The sequence below is a fragment of the Nicotiana tabacum genome, chromosome 8 (genome assembly GCF_000715075.1).
Source record: "Nicotiana tabacum cultivar K326 chromosome 8, ASM71507v2, whole genome shotgun sequence".
Taxonomy (NCBI): domain Eukaryota; kingdom Viridiplantae; phylum Streptophyta; class Magnoliopsida; order Solanales; family Solanaceae; genus Nicotiana; species Nicotiana tabacum.
The window spans coordinates 98371956-98394461 of NC_134087.1; the positions used below are offsets into that span (position 1 = coordinate 98371956).

At 37.9% G+C, this 22506-nt stretch overlaps 1 protein-coding gene across 1 annotated transcript; it reads left to right on the forward strand.

Annotated features, from left to right (window-relative positions):
• Positions 1 to 14288: 14288 nt before the first annotated feature.
• LOC107770001 (LOB domain-containing protein 1-like) lies at positions 14289 to 16362 on the forward strand. Its single transcript, XM_016589256.2, has 2 exons — positions 14289 to 14594; positions 15590 to 16362. Exons 1-2 carry the CDS (start codon positions 14352 to 14354, stop codon positions 15917 to 15919), a joined length of 573 nt encoding a protein of 190 aa, XP_016444742.1. The 5' UTR covers positions 14289 to 14351; the 3' UTR covers positions 15920 to 16362.
• The last annotated feature ends 6144 nt before the right edge of the window (positions 16363 to 22506 follow it).

The window sequence follows — 22506 nt, forward strand, 5'->3', positions numbered from 1 at the left end:
CTACAAAAAAGAATACAAACATAACAATAAAATACTGAGCAGTGATACAAACATAACAATAAAATACTGAACAATACGATGGTGATGAAATTGATGCAATGTTGCATCAAACACAAGTACACAACTCTCAGTGAGTATGACCCATGTAATGTAATGAGTATGACCTTGCTTAAAAAAAAATTACTGACCAATGAGCTTTTCTTGTTTAAATAACAAGTTAGAACCTCTCAACAACACTAAAACCAACAAATATTACAAGAAAATGGACATCACATTCAAGAGTCAAGACTCAAGACTTCTTTCTATGTTGCATGCATCTTTAAGTCTTTAAATACTAACTTTTCACAGGAAAAAAAATAAAAAATAAACTGAAACGAGAGAAAGAAGAGAAGATCGGCGAGGGTCGAGGAGTAGAGAACACAAAAAAGAATAAATGAGCGAAATATAACAAAAATTAAGCTTACCTTCCACAAGAAATTTGACGACAATGATAGATCCCTAGCGTATTTGGGAAAACCACCACTCCACCAGTGTATCAATGGAAGCCCTAGTGTATTTGGGGAATTGGGGGGGAGGAACTGCCGAACTGAGAAGTGAAGTGAGAAGAGAAGGGAGAAATAAAAGCCCTAGCCTAAGAAAGTAAGAATGAGAAAAGAAAAGGAGATGATCAGCTGATGCCTGATGGGCAATTGGGTATTTGGGTTTGGGATGGGCTGATTTTAATGGAACTTAAACTTGGGCCTTAGCCTATATAAGTATGGAATAGCTGAATTCGGTTGGGACTTGGGCTGATTTTAATGGAACTTAAAATTGGGCTTAGGCCTATATAGCCTATAAAGAATCCATGTAGTATTAGTTCGGTTTTTCGGTAACCGAAAAATATAAATCAATAACCGACAACCGAACCGAAAAACTGAATTTTAAATTTTTTAATTTGAAACCGACCGAAAAAACCGAATAACCGAAACCGAAATTTAAAAAAAATTGATTCGGTCGGTTTTTTCGGTTCAAACTGATATATGCCCACCCCTATCTAGACCTCCTTCCATAACATATATTTAAGGTTATGATATAATTGATGAAATATTACTTTTGTATAAGGAAAATTTTAGAAACATATTGAACTATATATGACATTGAATAATGGTGGCTTTGACAAGTCGTGTTGCATAAAAGAAGAAGAAAAAAGAGAATATTAGACGAGTGCCATATGCCGCACGTCATTCTGGAACTAAAGGCCAGGGAGTGCTGAAAAGGAGATATTCCTATTAAGTGTAAAAGATCACATTCGTCTAATAAGGCTTTGGTCCCCTGTTATCATCAGTTTGTGTTATAATTATAATCTTGACCACTTTGTCCTTTGATTTTCAGGTTTACATCTACATTACTATATATATATGCAACGAATTATTGAGTTATATATGGAATGAAACAAGTTCAATAAATTCTTCATTGACATTATATAAGATTAGTGACACATCTTTGTATGTACTACCAGTACTTTTAAATTAAACTTGAAATATTGATTTGTACACGTCCATAAAATGGAAAATAAAATAGAAAAGGAAATTATTAAAATAAAAATCAACTTTGGTTCAGCCAAATACAGCTAAAAAATGGCCTCTTTCTAATACATGTGCCAAACGAGATGACATTTTTCTACCACCTTTAACAACCATCAACTTTAGCCTATGATCTCTCTTTCTATATATCATTCACCATTTTTAGACACGTAATGTAATGGTGGTTGGAGTAGTAGGAAATATGAACCGAATTCCTCAATGATATCACCCTATAAATATCAATATGACCTTATCTTCCTATATTACAAATATAGAGTAACTTTAGTTTTGATTCTAATGATCTTCGATTGAACACATTTAATCTTCAATTTTACAATTTCTATAGTGTTAATTCCTCCGCGAACAAATATTTACATATTTAACAAATTTCATGCAGTAACATCGAGTGATTAAATTGAGAAATTAGTTTGTATTACGTACACGAATAAAATATAAATGCATTTACTGTGTAAGATAGCTCAATAATAGACACGCTTCAGTAAAATTCTTAAAGAGAATTTTTTTGAAATAGAGTTACTTCATTTGTTCTTATGGCGCCTTTTCGTGTCAAAATTATGTTACAGGTGGCTTGATTATTGTTTAACCAAAAATCTGAGTCTTTGGTCAAAGCTTAGAAATATGGAGAAATTCGGGTTACTGATAATCTGGAGACGAAAATAATAAAAGACTTTTGAGAATAATAAAGTAATAAGTAATTTTGTATTTCAGTGTAATCTCAATAATATTTCTTGTCCTTACAGATGTTGAGTCCTTCTCCTTTTATAGTTGATTCTAGGAGAAGATGTAATGCCTTTGTCTTAATGAGGCAATTATGAGCAATAAATGACATTAAAAGAAACGTTACACAATCATTTCTATTTAATTCAGATTCTCTAACGTATTTGATATTTAATGCTGTATTTAGACTCTTTTACGTCATCAGATTCGTATCTTCACCTTCTTCCAATCTTCGGTCTTTAAATGACTCGAATAGGTACGAGACTCGTACCTATTTGAGTAACGGTCCACACCTATGTTGTTTTCTTCTCCTCATATCTGTTGTCTCCCGTGCCTCTTGGCTATTTATTGCGTTTTGACCTTTTGACCAGTCCATGTGTCATGACACGTCATCTTCAATATTTAGATTCAGTTTTTTCCAATACAGATAGTCCCCCCACTTTTCATTTATTTATCAATTAAATATTTGGGAAGTGGATCTTCACGAAAAAGGAATTTTCGCCGTAATCAATGCTATGTCAGTACTGACGCTTCAGTTGTCTTTTCTATTTAATGCTCTGCACACGTGTCATCTTCTGATATGTATGTAATTCTACAGCCTTTGTCCAAGGCTTCTTCGTCTCCTCTATTTACGAAGTGATAGTTGCCTTTATTATAGGCTTTCCATCATTACGCTTCTTTGTTTGACGGTTGCTATTATACACATATTTAACCTTTTTTCCTTTGTCTTCTTCTTCATAAACCCTTAACAGATACTTTACTCTTTTACTTTTGTTCCTTTCTCCTTTATTTCATCCTTCCTATGCAATGGCATCTCCGAATCCTAACCCTAAGAGAATCCCAATTCTTGATAGCTTCCCCAATGCCCCTGTAAGACATAGAAGGGGTAGAGGTGGCAGGCTTCGTAGCGTAGGATCCGTTCGTGGTGGTTCCTCTGGTTCCATCACTCCTTCTTCTAGTTTTAGCACTATTTCTAGAGGTTCTATCACTATGAAATCCTCTTCTAAAGGTAAAAAACTTTCTGAGCCTCTTCAAGAGCCTTTAGTTGAGGAAATAGTACCCAATGACTTGTCCTTTGAGAATGATAGGAAATCTCTTCGTGATCAAGTTGTTAATTTAGAGAAAGTTGACACTTTTCCTTCTCTAATCACTGAACCTTTGATTTCTATTGTTCGAAAAGATTGCAACTGGAGAAGTGATCTTCGTATAGTGATCCCTAATCCAAACCAAAGAATATCTTCTTTTAGGATTGGATTTTCTTTTGTTTATACTTATCCCTTCACTTTGGGATTTATTCCTGCTATTGACCCAGTTATACTTGATTTCTGTCGCTTTTTCAAAATTTGTTTGGGACAAATTGGCTCCCTTGTATGGAGAGCAGTGGCTTGTTTGAGATATTTGTCTGTAAAAGCTAATGTTAGCTTTACCTTTCCCCTCCTTATTCATCTTTACCACCCCAAATTATTCCGCCATGGGGTTTTTACTTTAACTGCAAGAAGTAAAAGGGTCTTGGTAAGCCCTAAAGATGACAAGGATCGTGGGTGGTACACTCGTTATATTGCTGTTCGCACAGTTGATTTGGTGGGTGAAACAAATATCCCCTTCCCTGAGAAGTGGAACTTTGCACGTAAGTTTTTTTTACTTACCGTACCTATCTTTAAGAATTTCAATTTCTTTTCTAATTTCGTCTCTTTTTGCTTTTCTATAGTAACTATGGGAGATGTGGAACCCGTTCCTAATTTCCGTGGTTGGGTAGATTCAATCTTGAAAGTCGTGCCTATGGAGGCAAGAACTTGGAAATCCATTTCCAATTTACATAGTTGAAAAGTAAAAACTCACGGTATGCATCTCTTTATGCTTTTTTTTATGTTAAGTCCTTTCTTGTTTCTAACTTTTCTCATCCTTCTTTTTGTCAGGATTTGCTATTCGAGGAATGACAGCTGAAGTAGCTATTGCCCTTCGAGCCTCTTCTGGTACTTCACTCTCTTTGGAGAGAACTCAAGCTACGCTATCAAAGAGGAAAGTTGTAGAAGAGGATTCTGAGAATGATGAAGATGAAGACACCTCTTTAATAGCTAGACCAAGAGTTAGGAGACGCATCGTTTCCGAGGATGAAGCTGAAGTTACCCCTGTCCGTGCCTCTCTTACCGAACCTGTTCACATTCCTTCTGATGATGAAACCACTCCGACGGACTCCAATGAATCTATTCAACGCCTCTTTGTTGGTGGTTTTGAAAGTGGAGAACTAGGTCCAGTTTTAGATGAAGTTCCTTTTTCTTCTTCTGTTCCCATTCCTTCTATTCCTCCGTTGGTTTCAAGTGCTTCCTTGCCCATTCTATCTGTTCCTGCTCCCTTATCTATTTCTGCTCCCTTTCCTGTCTCTGCTTCCTTACCTGCTTCGAGTCCTTTGACTCCTATTATTTTCACTTCTTCTACCGCTCCTCCTTCTATAGCCCCCCTCCCTCTGTTCAACATGCAGAGGAGGGTTCCAGTAGCAGAAGCTTGGCTATGCGAAGCGTTACACTTAAAGTTCATGCTAATAACAGTCTTTTAAGGAAGTCTGGTGGAGCAGATGCCTGGCTTAGGCCTTTGATTGGAGATATTGAGAAGAAGAAGATGAGCAGTCACAATTGCTTAACTCTGATAAATGACATAGTTCATTCTACTTTGAAGGTATTTTTTTTCCTCTACTTAATAACAAGTTTTTTTATCTCTAAATTCTTATTTCTATGAGTTGTCACTGTAAGCTAACCTCATTGGTACATAATTGATGAGAAGAATTTCCATTCTGGAAAAGAAAACTCGTGAATCTGAAAAGTCTATCCACGAGGCTGAGGAAATAGCCAAGAGAGCCCAGCTAGAAGCAGATAATTGGAAAGAGCAGTTTGAGAATGCTCAGGGAACCATAGAAGAATTGCTAGATAGTAGAAATCACCTGGAGCAGCAAAAGTGAAGTCTGACTTCTGAGCTAGCAGTTGCCAAAGCTTCTTCAAGTAAATTTGAAAAAGACAAGGAGCGCCTTGAATGTTGCTTTTCAGAACAATTATCAAAGTCAAGTGAAGAAATCAGAGAACTTAAGGCACTCTTGGACAAGAAAGAAGAATATGCAGGAGAATTAGTGCAGAGCTTGACTCAAGTTCAAGCTGATTTAAAGATCTCCTCTGACAAAGTACATGCCTTAGAAAGTTCCCATGCCTCCCTTGAAGCTTCCCTTGATTCTCATTTAGCTGAACATCAAGTGTTAAAGAATGATCTTGCTATGTGGGAAAGGGAGTATGAACTTCTTGAGGAGAAGTTTGATTTAGAGGTGAGTTGGGCTTTCTTAAACTCTCGTCGTGATGCTTTAATGGAGGCCAGTCAAGAAAACTTTGACTTAAACTCAGAGTTGGCCAAAGTTTTAGAAACCATTGAAAGAACCCAACAACCACTTGACTTTCCTTCTCCGGCAATTGAAGCTCCCATGGCTAAGGAACCTGTAAATGATGAAGCCGTTGCTGTGGCAGTTGAAGTTGAAGATGTTGCAATTCCAGCTTCCGAGGGTGAAATTTCTACGACTCAGTCTATGGAAGCTGAAACGTCCGTGACTCTTGCTCCCCTCGTTGAACCTAACACTTCAAGCCCAGTTGAAACCGCTCCTGTTGCTGCTTCTTCAGAAGTTGTCACCGTGCCTGTGGCTGTTTCTGAAAATGAAATTAATATTGCAACTTCTGATGTGCCAACCCCTTCAGTGACTAGTTAAATTTCCAGATTTTGTTTTTACTTTCTTTGTTGGATGATGGTTTTATCCCTTAGTTATTTTTTTAAAGAGATTTTTTGGTGAAAGTCCCCAGTTATCATAATGGGGCATTTGTATAAACTTTTTGTTGACTAAGTTCTTACTTAGTCTTTTTAATTATATCAAGAAGTTTGTTAGTACTTCAATGTGCTCTATTCTTGCCTTTTCCTTATCTACTCAGGACTTATAGAATAGTTTAGCATTTTTATCCTTTGAAAATGCTTTATGATTCTCCTCATGACTTATTAACATGAGGTTTATCAAAGAGGGCCCTTTTATATATCGACACTTAATGAAGAAGATATCTCAACTTCATAATGGTGTTATAATACGATGAAAGAAATAGGAACACACATATTTTGTTTGAAACAACTTTGACAAGTTTTTATTCATGAACTTGGACAAGCTTTTGAATATTACATGTATTGAGATACATCTATAACTTTCTCGTAACTATTTTTCTTGCAACAGATTTTTATAAAGTAAATACTATTCAACAAGGTTTTTCCTTATAACCTGTTTCAATACATAGTCATGACCCTATCTTAATGTATTAGGAAGTGTTTGAGAGGTGATTCCGTTGTTCTCATGGGAAAGAACACTACGATGAATGTTTTGCATCTTCCTTTGTTTTGATAGGAAAGAACACAATGATGAATGCTGAGGTTCCGTAGCTTCTACTCGATACTTGTTTCAATTTACGTCTCCGTCTTACCGCACGTATTTGTGTACAATATGCAGTCCCCCAAGTGTTTGAGCGCTGAAGTATGAAGCCTCGAGCACTTGTTTGTTTCTCACAATTTGGTCATTTTTCCTGAAAACAGAAAAACATACAAGACTCGGAGGTGCGATTAAAGATGAAGACTCCCTAACCCGTGTGTATTTCCATCAGATTAATTTGTAACCCTGGGCTGGGAATTTTAGAATATTCCATTTTGCCGTGCAGGTCGTGACTCATCATTTGGCACGAGTTAGGGTTTTTGCCTAGCATCTAAAATCGTTAGTAAAATTTTAACAATTCAAAGAAAAATTCTAATACAGCGATACCTGATCGTAGGTACTTTTTCAAAAATAATATCGCTTTAGGTGAACAGCATTCCAATGCGAGGGTAGAACCTTGCCATCCATTGTCTCCAACTCGTATGCTCCTTTTCCCGCAATGTCACGAACCCTGTTGGGTCCTTCCCATGGTGGACTTAGCTTTCCTGAATTAGCAGCTTTTGTAGATTGGAACACCTTTTTAAGCACGAAGTCCCCAATTTTAAAGAATCTGAGACGTGCTTTCCTGTTATAATACCGTTCAATTACTTGCTTTTGTGCTGCCATCCTTATTAGTGCAGCTTCTCTTCTTCCTTCGAGCAAATCAAGATTCGCCCGCATCTATTCATCATTTGATTCCTCCGTTGCTTGAACGTACCGTGTTCTCGGTTCTCCTATCTCAACTGGAATTAAAGCCTCCGCACCATAAACCATTGAAAAGGGTGTTTCTCCCGTGCTTGTTTTTGTCGTTGTACGATAAGCCCATAATACTCCAGGTAATACCTCAGGCCAATTACCTTTTGAATCATGTAACCTTTTTTTTAAATTGTTGATAATAACCTTGTTTGTGGATTCCGCTTGTCCATTACCCACTGGATGGTATGGTGTAGATGTTATCCTTTTAATTTGCCAACTTTGAAAAAATTCAGTAATTTGAGCTCCTATGAATTGCAGACCGTTGTCACACACGATTTCCTTTGGTGTTCCAAAACGGCATATTATATTTCTCCAAATGAAGTCTTTAACTTCCTTCTATCGTACCTGTTTAAATGCTCCTGCTTCTACCCATTTAGTAAAATAATCTGTAAGTACAAGTAGAAATTTCACCTGACCTTTTGCTTGTGGCAATGGACCTACGATATCCATTCCCCATTTCATAAAGGTCACGGGGCTATAACAGGGTGCAATAGCTCAGCTGGTCTGTGTATATTATTACCGTATCTTTGACATTTATCACACTTGGATACGAAACCGTTTGCTTCTTCTTCCATTTTAGGCCAATAATACCCTGCTCGTATCAGCGTTTTTACCAGCGACCTTCCTCCTACGTGATTTCCACAATGTCCTTCATGTACTTCTCTCATCTTTCTGTTTGGGAAGGTCCGAGACACCTTGCTAATGGCCCACCGAACATTTTTCGATAAAGATTTCCTTGATGTAAACAGTAACGAGCAGCTTTTTTGCGAAGTGCATAAGCTTTTCTTTTGTCAGCAGGCACGGTTCCGCGCTGTAAAAAAGCAATAATTTCGTTTCTCCAATCCCATGTTAAATGATTAAAATTTACCTCGTTCTTATCAGGTTTGAGAACGGAATGAAATAAATGTACGACTGAAGCATTTGCGTCGTTTGCTACGTCTGCTGCAGATGCGAGATTAGCTAAAGCATCTGCCTCCACATTCTCATCTCTTGGGATCTGCATTACTTTCCAAGTTTGGAATTGCTTTATTAGTTCCCATACCTTTTCGAGATATTCTTGCATTCGTGTCTCCCTGGCTGTATAAGTCCCCAACATTTGATTGACCACGAGTTGAGAATCACTCTTGATTATAATCTGTGTTATGCCGAGTTCTCGTGCCAATTCTAGACCTGCAATTTCAACCTCATACTCTGCTTCATTGTTAGTTATAGAATGACATTTTATAGCCTCTCTAATAATCTCACCCGTAGGTGGTATGAGAACTATCCCTAGGCCCTGCTCCTTTTATATTAGACGAACCATCAGTGAATAAAATCCAAGTCCCCAGGTTTGCACCATTAAAAACTTGTAATTCTTTTTCTGCTTCTAAATGCATCCCTTGGCTAAAATTAGCTACGAAATCGGCTAATACTTGAGATTTTATAGCAGTCCTAGGTTGATAAATGATTTCGTATTCACTTAATTCTATAGCCCATTTTGCTAACCTCCCTGATAATTCATGTTTATGCAAAATGTTTCGTAATGGAAAAGCAGTAACTACAACAATGGGATGACATTGAAAATAAGGTCTTAATTTTCTAGATGTCATGATCAAAGCTAATGCTAATTTTTCCAGTTGTGGATATCGTGTTTCAGCATCTAATAAAGACTTGCTTACATAATAGATAGGAGATTGTTTACCTTGGTCCTCACGGACTAAAACAACACTTACTGCAACTTCTGATACGGCCAAATAGATGAGTAGTTTTTCTCCTTCTTTTGGTTTTGCCAATAGTGGTGGATTTGACAAGTAAGTTTTTAAATTTCTAAGGGCTTGTTGGCAATCTTCGTTCCATTCAAAATGATCTTGCTTTTTGAGTGCGGAGAAAAATTTAAAGCATTTTTCTGAAGATTTGGGAATAAATCTCCCCAAGGCTGAGATTCTTCCCGTTAGCCTTTGGACTTCTTTTTTACTCGTAAGGATATCGGGGATCTTCTCTATTGCTTTGATCTGAGAAGGATTTACCTCAATACCACGGTTAGAAACGAGAAACCCCAAAAATTTGCCTGAGGCAACCCCAAATGCACATTTTTCTGGATTGAGTTTCATATTAAATTTTTGTAAAATTTCAAATGTAACAGATAAATGAGAAATATGATCATGAGAATGTTGTCTTTTGACGAGCATATCGTCTATATATACCTCCATGGTTTTTCCTAAATGTTCTTGGAACATTTTGGTGACCAACCTTTGATAGGTTGCTCCAGCATTTTTGAGACCAAAGGGCATTACTTTATAACAGTAAGTCCCCCTGTCTGTGATGAAAGAAGTTTTTTCTTCGTCACTGAGGTCCATTTTAATCTGGTTGTACCCCGAATATGCATCTAAAAAACTCAAAAGTTCATGTCCTGCAGTTGCATCAATTAACTGATCTATATACGGTAAAGGGAAAGAATCTTTTGGGCAGGCTTTGTTAAGATCTGTATAATCCACGCAAACCCGCCACTTACCGTTTTTCTTAGGTACAACAACTGTGTTTGCTAACCAATTAGAATACTTTACCTCACGTATTGACCCAATTTTTAATAGCTTTTGGACCTCATCTTGAATCACCTGATTTTTGAAAGCTCCTTGCTTTCTTTTCTTTTGCTTTACTGGTGTGAAGGATGGGTCTTCATTTAGTTTGTGAGTCATCACATCCGGTGGTATCCCTGTCATATCAGCATGGGACCAAGCAAAACACGTTAGCTTTTAAAAATTCAATCAACATACCTCGCATGTCTGAGCTTAAATTGGCTCCAACATAAACCTTCCGTTCATGCCATTGCTCAAATAATATCACAGCCTCGAGCTCTTAAATTGTTGTTTTGATATCTTCATTCTCTTCAGGTTCCTGAATTGTATCAGGTCTCGAGTCTAAATCTGTCTTTTCTTGTTCGGTTGAGGTTTGATCCTTGATACCTTCAACTGTTTCCTGTAATTGCTATTTTTCTTTATTTACGGTGCTCGTATCTGTTACAGCGTTGATACTCCTGGCTGTCTGCTGATCCCCACGAATTTGGCAAATTCCCCACGGTGATGGGAATTTAATAACTTGATGTAGAGTTGATGGGACAGCATCCATATCATGGATCCAAGGTCTCCCCATGATCATATTGTAAGCCATTTCCATATCTACTACCTGAAATTTAGTTTCTTTAACAACACCTACAACAAAAGTTGTTAGAATTACCTCTCCTTTTGTTACCACACTTGAATTGTCGAACCCGGATAGGGTATGCGCCTTAGGTATTATTTTGTCTTCAGATTGCATTTCACGTAATACCCTTAATAGTATAATATTCACGGAACTTCCTGTATCAATCAAAACTCGTTTTACATTAGTATCATATACAAGTAAAGATATTACCAGTGCGTCATTATGTGGGGTTATTACTCCTTCGGTATCTGCATCATCGAAAGAAATACTTTCGTTTTCTAAAACCTGTCGTACCCATTTCCCGTGTGTTATCGTTACTTTAGAAACCTTGTTGGAAGCCGTATATGTTACACCGTGAATATTTTCACCCCCACTTATAACATTCACGGTTCTCTTGGGTGAAGGGGGCTTTGGTGGCTCCTGCCTATTTTTCATATATGCTTGGTTACCTTTTTCACTAAATAATTCAGTGAGATACCCTTGTTTCAATAGATGGTCCACTTCACTTTGTAAGAATCTACATTCTGAAGTTTTGTGCCTGTGATCATTGTGGATTCGCACCAATGGTCTGGATGCGTCTATTTGGATTTGACCGCATCTCTTTTGGCCATCGTACCTTATCTCCCATGCTCCTCAAAACAGCTACGAGCTTGACATTAAAGTTATATCCGCCGAACCTTGCCTTTAAACTACTGTCATTATCTCGTGACTCTTGTCTGTTTCGGTCATTTCTGAACCTTGATGAAGAACCAAATTCCTTGTTCCTCGATTTTTGATCATATCGTTGACTATCCTGCTTTGACCGTAAGTCTCTCCCTACAGGTCCCATATATGGATCGTACCTGTTTTTACCTGATCTTTTTTCGATTTCTGATCTCCTGGAATTGCTCCTCTCTTCATGAAGAAACTGAGGTACAGTATCTTCCTCAATTCGCAACTTCGTACTATACCGGTTATAAACGTCATTCCACGTGGTTGCAGGAAACTCTCGAAGGCTTTCTTTAAGTCTTCTCGTGGCTTCTGAGCTTTTGTCATTTAAGTTGCTTGCAAAAGCTATTGTAGCCCAGTTATCAGGTACACGAGGTAAAGTCATTCTTTCACGTTGGAATCTATCAACAAAATCTCTGAGCAACTCGGAGTCCCCTTGCTTGATTTTGAAAATATCCTCCATTCTTTTCTCAACTTTTTGAGCTCCCGAGTGTGCTTTAATAAAAGAATATGCAAACTCAGCAAAAGAATTAATAGAATTTTCGGGTAAAAGAGAATACCAGGTTAATGCACCCTTGGTGAGTGTTTCTCCAAATTTCTTGACCAGTACTGATTCAATTTCCTGTTTAGTCAAGTCATTGCCTTTCACGCCTGTTGTAAATGCAGTTACGTGATCACGTGGGTCTGTTGTGCCATCATATTTCGAGATGTCAGGCATTTTGAACTTTTTAGGGATTGGAAGGGGAGCAACACTTGGTTTCCAAGGTTGTTGTGAGTATTTATCCACATCCACTCCTTTAATTACCGGGGGAACTCCAAGGATTTGCTCGATGCGCTCATTTTGTTCCTTAAGTTGTTTCTGCAAAGTTAATACTAAATTTTGCAAATGAGAATTATTTGAATTACCTGGTTCTCCTTCCTGTGGTTCACTAGGGGTTCCTCCATTTCCAGAATTAACAAGGCCAGAACGAGGATTCTCCAATGTATTATTATTAGGTGTAGGTGTGGGTGGTGCAACACGTAATCGACTAACTAGAGCTTGAAGAGCTTTGTTAACCCGTGCATCAATTACTTTTTGTAAAGCTTCATCTACCCCTTCAAAATGTTCAGATTGCTCTTGTTGATCAGCACGAGATTCAGGAGCAGGAGTGCCTTCACGAGATTGACGTGGTGAAATTTGAGGGGAGGGAACCACGTCAATGTTCTGTAAATCTCCTTGATTTTGATGGATTTGATTTTCATAGTTTCCCAAGGTATTTTCACTGTTATTGTTGTTTGACATGATGATAACCACGGCTGGAATGTAGCTTAAAAGAGAAGATTATCAGATTCCCGGTAACAGAACCAATTTGTTTAACCAAAAATCTGAGTCTTTGGTCAAAGCTTAGAAATATGGAGAAATTCGGGTTACTGATAATCTGGAGACGGAAATAATAAAAGACTTTTGAGAATAATAAAGTAATAAGTAATTTTGTATTTCAGTGTAATCTCAATAATATTTCTTGTCCTTACAGATGTTGAGTCCTTCTCCTTTTATAGTTGATTCTAGGAGAAGATGTAATGCCTTTGTCTTAATGAGGCAATTATGAGCAATAAATGACATTAAAAGAAATGTTACACAATCATTTCTATTTAATTCAGATTCTCTAACGTATTTGATATTTAATGCTGTATTTAGACTCTTTTACGTCATCAGATTCGTATCTTCACCTTCTTCCAATCTTCGGTCTTTAAATGACTCAAATAGGTACGAGACTCGTACCTATTTGAGTAACGGTCCACACCTATGTTGTTTTCTTCTCCTCATATCTGTTGTCTCCCGTGTCTCTTGGCTATTTATTGCGTTTTGACCTTTTGACCAGTCCATGTGTCATGACACGTCATCTTCAATATTTAGATTCAGTTTTTTTCCAATACAATTATATTGCAAGATGATAAGTTAGTTTCTAAATTGTGAATTCTGGCTGATATGATCTAATTTTAGCGCGTTTTACTCGTCATATAATTAGAAGCCAAAAGAGCCAAAGTTTTCTAAGTAGCTAATGTATTTTCTAAGTTAGACTCATATTGTTTGACTTCTAATGCGACTTTTAAGTCCAGGAAAGCTGGAGAATTTTTTGTCTCAATGTGCATTTCGTGTTTCGATGATTCCTTGAAAACCACTTGATCAAAATTTTGTGAATAAGCCTTCCAATTAACCCCTAATTCGATAAAGTAGTGCTTAATAAATTCTCGAAAGTTGGCTAAAGCATAATCAAAGAGTAGTTTTGACGTACAGGGGAAGAAAAAAAAAAGAGAGAGCCAAAGATAGGTAATTCATCTAGGATTGGTTGTGAACGAAAAAACCCGTAGGAGTAATAGTTGTGAGAACGGTAGATCGCCGCAGTCACTCAACCAATAAAAAAGATATGAGTTTTTTCTCCATGCATTAAACTTGTCGAGAACAATTATATTATCAGATCATTTAAAAGATAATTAGAATAATTTTTATTTATTACAATTATGAATTGTTACCTGATAAAAGCAGGGACAGATCTAGAGTATGAAGACCAGGTTCACTGGAACCTAGTAACTTTTGTTCATACCTTGTATATATACAAAAAAATTCATTAAATATCTATAAATATTATATTGTGAATCTATAAACTATTGTATATTAACTTGAGATTGTTGTAGGAACCCATTAACTTTAAATTATGGATAGTGACGAGTCATGAGGTAAAACCAAAATAACAATGCAAAAATCTAATAAAAAGGGGTTTTTACTTGAAAATGTATATGTCATATTACTAATTATGATGTCATCGCTCTCTCACCTTTATTTTGGGCTTATATATATTCCCTTCACTCTAATCTGTTTTAGAACACCCCTACTACTCTCCTCTTTCTCTGCTTTAATTTATTCCTTGCACGTAAACATCTACAAAGAAAACATGGAGTCAAGCAGAACAGTCACCACTACCAAAACACCGTTGTCTCCTTGCTTCGTGTCGCCGTCACGTAGCTCACCATCTCCGCCGCGGGTGGTGGTCACACCTTGTGCTGCCTGTAAGATATTACGGCGGAGATGCGCAGAGAAATGTGTGTTGGCACCTTATTTTCCTCCCAACGACCCTATCAAGTTCACCACTGCTCATCGTGTCTTCGGTGCAAGCAATATTATCAAGTTCTTGCAGGTATAAAATCTTCGCACTTGTTACTTCTTGTTCCTCTTTTTGTATATTAATAATTCAATATTACCTTTGGAATTCAAGTAGACGGGATTTTCAAGTCACATTAATATACTTCCTATAATTTTTGTCGCTAAATGGTAAACCTCCAATATATTTAATTTACTCGAGAGGCAAGTTTATAATCACTCTGTTTGTGTTAATTCCAGTTTGACCCTCTTATCTTTTCCAATATTTAGTTACCATAGTAGTATCGGTTCTTTTATTTTTGGGTCAAAATGCAAGTAGGCAAATATAGGAGACATGTTTTAATATTAGGTGAGAGTATTAAGTACGTAGTATTTATGGTAGTTCCAAGTGGAAAATAAGAGCCTAGCCAAACAGCCAGAATTTGATAGTGAACCCCCAATAATATTGCTTAGTCTAGAGGAGCGAACTGATTTTAAGGTCAACATGCATTCAAAGCCTTTGGATATACTATTATAATGAGAAGCAACAACCACATTACTTTTCTTTTCCTTGTAGCTATAGTTTCATTTTTTTTTTTGCTCGTGCATTGACTTATATAGCTACCAACTACTCATGTCTTATTGTGACAAATAACGAGAACCAATATTTTCTCTCTCACAATTCCATTAGTTGTTCGAACAACCAATGATTTTGGACCAATTATTCTTCCCCATTGACTTAATCTAATTAGTACTCCCTCCGGTCCAAAATAAGTGATTTTTTAGCTGTTTTCATACAGATTAAGAAATTCACTTTTTAATATTAATTAGCAGTGAAATTGACCATATTAACCTTTACTATATCTTCACAAAAACACTCCTAACACATACTCGAATACTATTTACTCCAAGGGCAATGTAGGAAAAAAATAATTAATTCATTCTTGAAATATGGAAAAATCACTTATTTTGGACCACAAAAAAAAACACACCAAAAAATCACTTATTTTGGACCGGAGGGAGTACTACTTATCATATTTCAATTTTAATTAGGAATTGCCGGAATCTCAAAGAGCAGATGCAGTGAGCAGTATGGTATACGAGGCTAACGCTAGACTGAGAGATCCAGTTTATGGTTCTGCTGGTGCTATTTGTCAACTTCAAAAGCAAGTGAATGAGCTCCAAGCACAATTAGCCAAAGCACAAGCTGAGATTGTCAATATGCAGTGCCAACAAGCTAACCTCATGGCTCTTCTTTACTTGGAAATGGACCAATCTCCACCAGCATCATCCGAACTTGTCCATAACGCCTTCCAAAGTGGCATGAGTTTCCTAGATGATCAGAACAACAATTTTGGGATCAGCCTCTCTGGATATGATTAATTAAAAGGAAGATATATATGTTCGTCAGAACATGATCTATAATTTAAACTTGATGGATTTAACCTTTTAGTTCTTACCATTGAAGTCATTGAAGGATTGTATATAGGTGTTCGTAACACGCAGCGGAAGATAATAACAATCCTAGGCAAATCTTTTTGTGTTTAAAATTTATTTACATGTCAATAGATCGGATCTAAGACGTACCTGGTGAAGAAAGTCTCATTTCAAATTCTTCGATAGTGCGAAGACTCCATGCCTATCCACACCGAGACCGATCCTTGCTATCAACTCTTTGATCAACGAAACCCGCGAACAAATTGAACGAAAAATATTGTGTTGAAATTTTTCTCAAAAACAACTCAATGTTAGAAGAACAAGAAATAATTTCTTGTAATTGTATTTTCTCTCTTGGCTTTGTATTGCACTCTCACTTTCACAAAGTAGGTTTTCTTCTTAAGAAAAATAATGCGGAAAATTTTTCTATCACCCTTTATATAGTATCACCTACAAACTCTTTTCCTATCCGGTTGAGGTAATGATTTACTTAGGGTAAGAATTTGTTCCAAAAATAAATTTGATAGAATTTTCTAGGAAGAATTCGTAATCCCATTCTCAATAGGCAACGTTACTGTCGATTTCACGGACTTTCCTTGAAGTCCAATTCCAAACATTGGAATTTTCTATTGAAAACAATGAAACCAAATTGGAGGTGGCAGACATCCTTTTATGGACTTTTACGTGAATCCAAATTTCAATTGGAATTCACTTAATAAAGTTTCATCAAACCTTTTTATTAGTTCACCAAATGGGTTCAAAATTGCCAACAAGTCCATATGGACTTTCCTGGATTAACTAATCCAATTCAAAATTAGATTTACTAACAAGACTTTATTAATATTTTATATAACATCTTTTATATAAAATGTCATGACCTAATTCCTAAATCCGGTCGTGATGTCGCCTCTTGTGAAGACAAGGCCAGCCAGACCAAGCAGAACACCTCTTTTAAACAGTTAAATATCATAAATAGTTCTAAAGCATGATATAATATCCTTAATTTGCGGAATTAACGATAACCTCAGTAAGAACCATTCCGACACAATCCAAACCGGGGTGTCACAAATCATGAGCAACTAAGAAATCCGGATACAAGTCTACTGAACACTAAATTCGATACAATAGTTCTAAGAACATGAAAATGATAAGATAAGGGAGGCACGGGGCTGCGGACGCCAACAGCTACCTCGTAGTCTCCGAATTACTACCTGGACTGGGAGGATCAACACTCAAGAGCGGACTCTGCGATGCCTGAATCTGCACACAGGGTGCAGGGAGTAATGTGAGTACTCCGACTCAGTGAGTAATAATTATAAATAATGGCTGAAAGCATGAAAACACGTAAGGCACAAAGCAATTCTATATCAAAGCAGTAAAAATCACGTAAAACAGTAAATCAGTGAGGAAGTCAAGTGAAATCTCTTTAAATCAGGTAAAACAAGTAATTTGGCAGGTAAATAACGAGTAGAAATCTGCCCCTCGGGCACAGTATCAATCACTCAGAACAATATCAGCTCCTCGGGCTCACTCTCATCACTAGTGCTCATTTTCAGCTCTCGACCCATGTATCTCTCATAATAACAACAATCAAAATAACCGCTGCGGCGTGCAGCCCGATCCGTACATCGCTGCGGCGTGCAGCCCAATCCATATGGATAGTCGACTGCGCTCACTGGGGGTGTGCAGACTCCGGAGGGGCTCCTACAGCCCAAGCGCTATATTACTGCAGCGTGCAACTCGATCCATATAAGTATTACTGCGGCGTGCAGCCCGATCCATAACATATATAATATCCTCACCACTGGGTTCTCAACTCCTCTCAGTCATTAACCTTACAGCCTCTCGGGCACAATAACAGGAGATATGGATCTCAGCCCACAAATTCCTCTCATTTAGGAATAGTATGATAAAACCAGCTCGAATCGTTTAAAACATATAGAAACATGACTGAGGATATGATTTTTAACAAGTATAGCGAGGAAAATCAGTTAAAATCCCCGAAGGGTTCAGGTAGTTGGCACGAAACCCAAATATGGCAATCAGCCCAAATCATGATGATAACAAATAAAATTTCAGTCAAATACACGGTAAAAATCATCAATCGGGACGGATCCAAGTCACAATCCCTAGTAGTAAAAGACCACACGCTCATCATCCAACACGTGTCTCACCTCAATATAGCACTACGATGTGCAATCCAGGGTCTCAAACCCTCAGGACATCATTTACAATCATTACTCACCTCGAACCGGCTAATTCTCTAACTCGTGACGCCTTTCCCCTCGAATTGGCCTCCACCCTCTATCTGTTGCATTATTCCTGAACCGACATCTACCAAACTTTGTGTTTCATAAGGATCCCAAAGTATGTTGATTATTACCAGCTTAGTGCTCTTGTTATTTTTCCTGACTTGTGACCCCATTTTGTGCAATTGGAAAGCTGGTGGAAAATTTTGAAGTCATTCCACACTTGTTACGACCAAAAGACTCAGAAAGGGGACATAAACAAAACAAAAGGAACAGAATAAAGGACAAATAGAAAGAGATGATTCCTAACAAGAAAACTACACAGTAGAAACCTATCGGATGTGGATACCGACTCTAATGACCTTGACATGCACCTGCGACCTATTCTGTTAAGCAAATCTGATGTTCATCTCTTGTTGTTCCTTTTTGCCGTGAAACTGGGATTCATTGCTCCGCTTATCCAATTTGATTCGCATTCCTTATTCGGCTTGTAGTGCCCCAAAGGGTTTTCACCATTAAACCTCTCTCATTTCGTTCTTTCTCTCAACTTATTGTCGCCTCAAGGTGCCCGTGAAGGTTTTCACCAATAAGACTCTCTCATTTTTTATTTCTCTCAGCTTTCATCACCTTGCGATACCCATGAGGATTTTCATCAATAAGATTCTCTCATTTTCATTTTCCTTGTTTGGACCGGAGTGTTGCCCCTGACAGGAATTACCTTACCTGCTTGACTTGGCATTTATCAAAGACTGATCAGAAGGTCTTTGTTTGGACCGTAATGTAGGCTTTTGGATGGGTTAGAAAGAAAGGGTATAAAAGGCTCAAAACAATTTCAAAATGGGTTAAAATTACAACTTTCGGAATCCAACTTCTCATAACAACAACAATTTCTGATCCAGTTTCTTGCTTGGGGACTTTTGGATTTTTGTTTTGGTATGACTGAACCTCAGAGAGGCTGCCTACGTACCCTTTCGGGATCAAGTCAAACGTAGTTCACGTCAGAGGTATTACTTCTCTTTTTTTTCTTGATTTTTTCTTTCTCTTCTTTTCTTTTCTGTTCTTCTATTCTTCTTTTCTTTCACTTTCCTTTCTTTTCTTTCTTTTCTTTTCTTTTCTTTTCTTTTCTTTCTTTTCTTTCTTTTCTTTTCTTTCTTTATTTTCTTTTCTTTTTCTCTTTCCTTCCTTTTTCTATTTATTTGCTTATTTGCGGCACTTGCGTTTCTTAATTGTGTCGTTGATTCCGAAAGAGGGGTACGAAAGAAAATAAACACGGCTCAAAAGGGTGACAATGGAAAAAAGTGTTTGGATAGTAGAACAAAACGCCTTCGTCATTTCAATCCTCAAGACATGCCAAAGGCAAACCAATACGATTAATGCACAGAAATTACACATAGTATATCCTGACCGTCTCGGAGTTGATGGCCATTTTCACACATTTTCCTGCTACATCTGTCAAATATAATGCACCATTGGGCAACACTCTTACTCTTATTACCACGACCGGCCCCCCTGTCGATTTGGCCAACTTGTTTTTAGGGTTTCTTTATATTCTATCTGCCCCAGTTTCACATGGTTCGGGCGTCAAACAATCTCAAAACATCCAAATCTATTCTTATTTCCTCAGGTACCCCTATCGTTTTCAAAATGGTCTCATTGCTTAGCAACTTTTGAAGATCAGACTGAGAATTATGCGTGCATGTCATGTCACTAGAACCGGAAAAAGGCAAAACAAAACGATAGAAAAGAACTAAACAGAGAACAATGATTGGAAGTAACAAAAGGCCGGAATTTGCATTAGACAACGATGAAATAACTCGAATAACAAAACAAGCAAACAAACTGGAGTACAACCCTAGAATGAACCTGAAACACCCATGGACAACACTAAACGAACCACTACGACTAAACAAGCTAGACAAAAATGAAAGGATAAGAGGGTTTGATCACAAGACAATATCCGGATTACAACCCTGCAAATAACCCGGACAACAGAAATGGCAGCAAAATGGACCACCAAAGCTCCTCCCCGGCTGACTTAGGAATGGAGCGTATTTCCAATTACCAAGCACAACATCTTAGCCACTAAGCTTCGCATCCATATTGCCATGACCACTATCTGCGTCAGTATCTTCAACTTCAGTCAACAAGTTCCCTAGAGGATTCTCATACCCTATGTCACCGGGCATCATCCCCACCAAGTGTGCCTCCTCATGTAAGGGATGCAACGTGATATTCTGGGTGCCACTGTCTTGAATCAAATTTTCCTGGATCATCCTTTCTATTTCTCTTTTCAAATCCCGACAATTTTCCACATTGTGCCCCAGCGCATTGGAGTGGTATTCACACCTTTTAGATGAGTCAAAGCTTCTCGCACGCCGGTCTACTTGATTTGGAGGAATGGGTGCAATTATGTCATGTTGTTTTAACTTCTCAAATAAGCTTGCATAGGACTCTCCTATTGGTGTAAAACTATCTTTCAACTTTTTTTCCCTTCTATACCCTTGGCTTGGATATGGGTTATAAGGTACTTGAACATTTTGCGGAGGCGGGTAGAGATTTTGTGATACTCGTGCTCGCTTTCTTGGGTGATTTGATGGCTGGGCAACACACTGGGAAGGATCAATAGAGTATGGGGAGTTCGAAGGCGGATAGTAATGCTTAGGGGGGTCATGGAAAACCTGATGAGGCTGCACATACCTTCGAGATGTTCTCCTAGGACCTCTTCTCGATCCTGATATCATCATTATTTCTTCATCACTCTCATTCGTGTTACCAAATTCAATTTGGACAGCTTGAGCTGCAACTTTGAGAGCTGTTTGACTTATAATTCTACCTATCTTAAGACCGTTCTCCACCATTTCTCCCATTTTGATTGCTTACGGGAAGGATTTACCCACTGCGAACGTCATGTATTGAAAATAATCTGGCTCTTGATCCTGTAGAAAGACAGTGATTAACTCGTGGCCATCCATGGGTGTCTTAGCTCTAGCTGCCTGCACTCTCCATTTGATGGCATATTCCCTGAAACTTTCAGTTGGTTTCTTTTTAGGTTAGAAAGGGAAATGCGGTCTGGGGCGATGTCGATGTTGTATTTAAAACTGTTTGACAAAGGCTCATGCCATGTCATCCCAAACGTACCAGCAAGATGTGTCCTGATCCAAAAACCATTCAGATGCTACTCCCGTGAGGCTTTCCCCAAAATAAGCTATAAGCAATTCCTCATTTCTTCCCACACCTCTCAATTGGTTGCAATACCTTTTCAAGTGGGCTATGGGGTCTCCATGTCCATTGTACTTTTCAAATTTGGGAACCTTGAAACCAGGCGACAAGTGGACATCGGGGAACATGCATAGATCTCTGAAGGCAACTTTCTTTTGACCTGCCATTGCTTGCGTGTTTTTCAATCGTTGTTCTAATATTTTCACTCTTTGGGTTATTTCTTACTGTACTCTCTTTCGGGCAGGCTTCTCGATGTTTACAGGAAGCTCAAACGAGTACGAGTGGTACTCGGAATAGTTGTTTCAGTGTTCTATTTTCCTCAACCGCAGTAGACCCTTGTTGAACCCTCTGACCCTGAATCTCTTGAGCACTCGTAACAGCTTCGATGTCAGCTATCATTTTCCTTGGATCTTGTGTTTCCAGCTTACCACAACCGACCACCTCAACTTTCTTCACAATTCAAAACAAAACATGTTAGAATGGATTGGGTCGGTCCTCATTACTCACAACATCTTTTCCCATTTTTCTTCAATTCTTCTTTTCCATTTTTCATTTTTACTTTTCTTTTGGTTGCGGTCGAATCTTATGGAGATTGCCTACGTATCATGACCCCGCATGAATCAGACCGTGCGTAGTTCTTGCAAATAAAAGGTAAACGACAATAAACTATTTTTTGGAATTTTCCATTTTCATAATAACAACAAAACTGACCAACTTAATGATGAAATACAGACTCGAAAATCAAACGACCCATATACTCTAATCAAAAGAAATACAAACCCCAAAAATGACAGATTCCTTCCCTTATATGCCAATTTTGACCCAAAATCTGAACGGTATTCACTTGACCACTGAATCTTTTTCTTGTTTTTTCCAAATTAAATTAAACGACCCGGTATTGCAAACACGACCTTCCAGCGCCTCGGGGACGAAGAGTTTAAGGCTGTGAGGGTCAGAATCAAAAAATGACCAAAGGTGGCTGTTTGCGCAAAGTCAACCTTCCGGCGCCCCGTTTGGGAACATATGGCTATTTTTGACAAAAACGGTATCACCTGGTTTATTTAT

Bases quoted from the DNA above. Each gene is read 5' to 3' on its own strand.
- LOC107770001 (XM_016589256.2), top strand. From the start codon at position 14,352: ATGGAGTCAAGCAGAACAGTCACCACTACCAAAACACCGTTGTCTCCT. The intron at 14,595-15,589 runs GTATAAAATCTT...AATTTTAATTAG, and splicing joins ATATTATCAAGTTCTTGCAG to GAATTGCCGGAATCTCAAAG.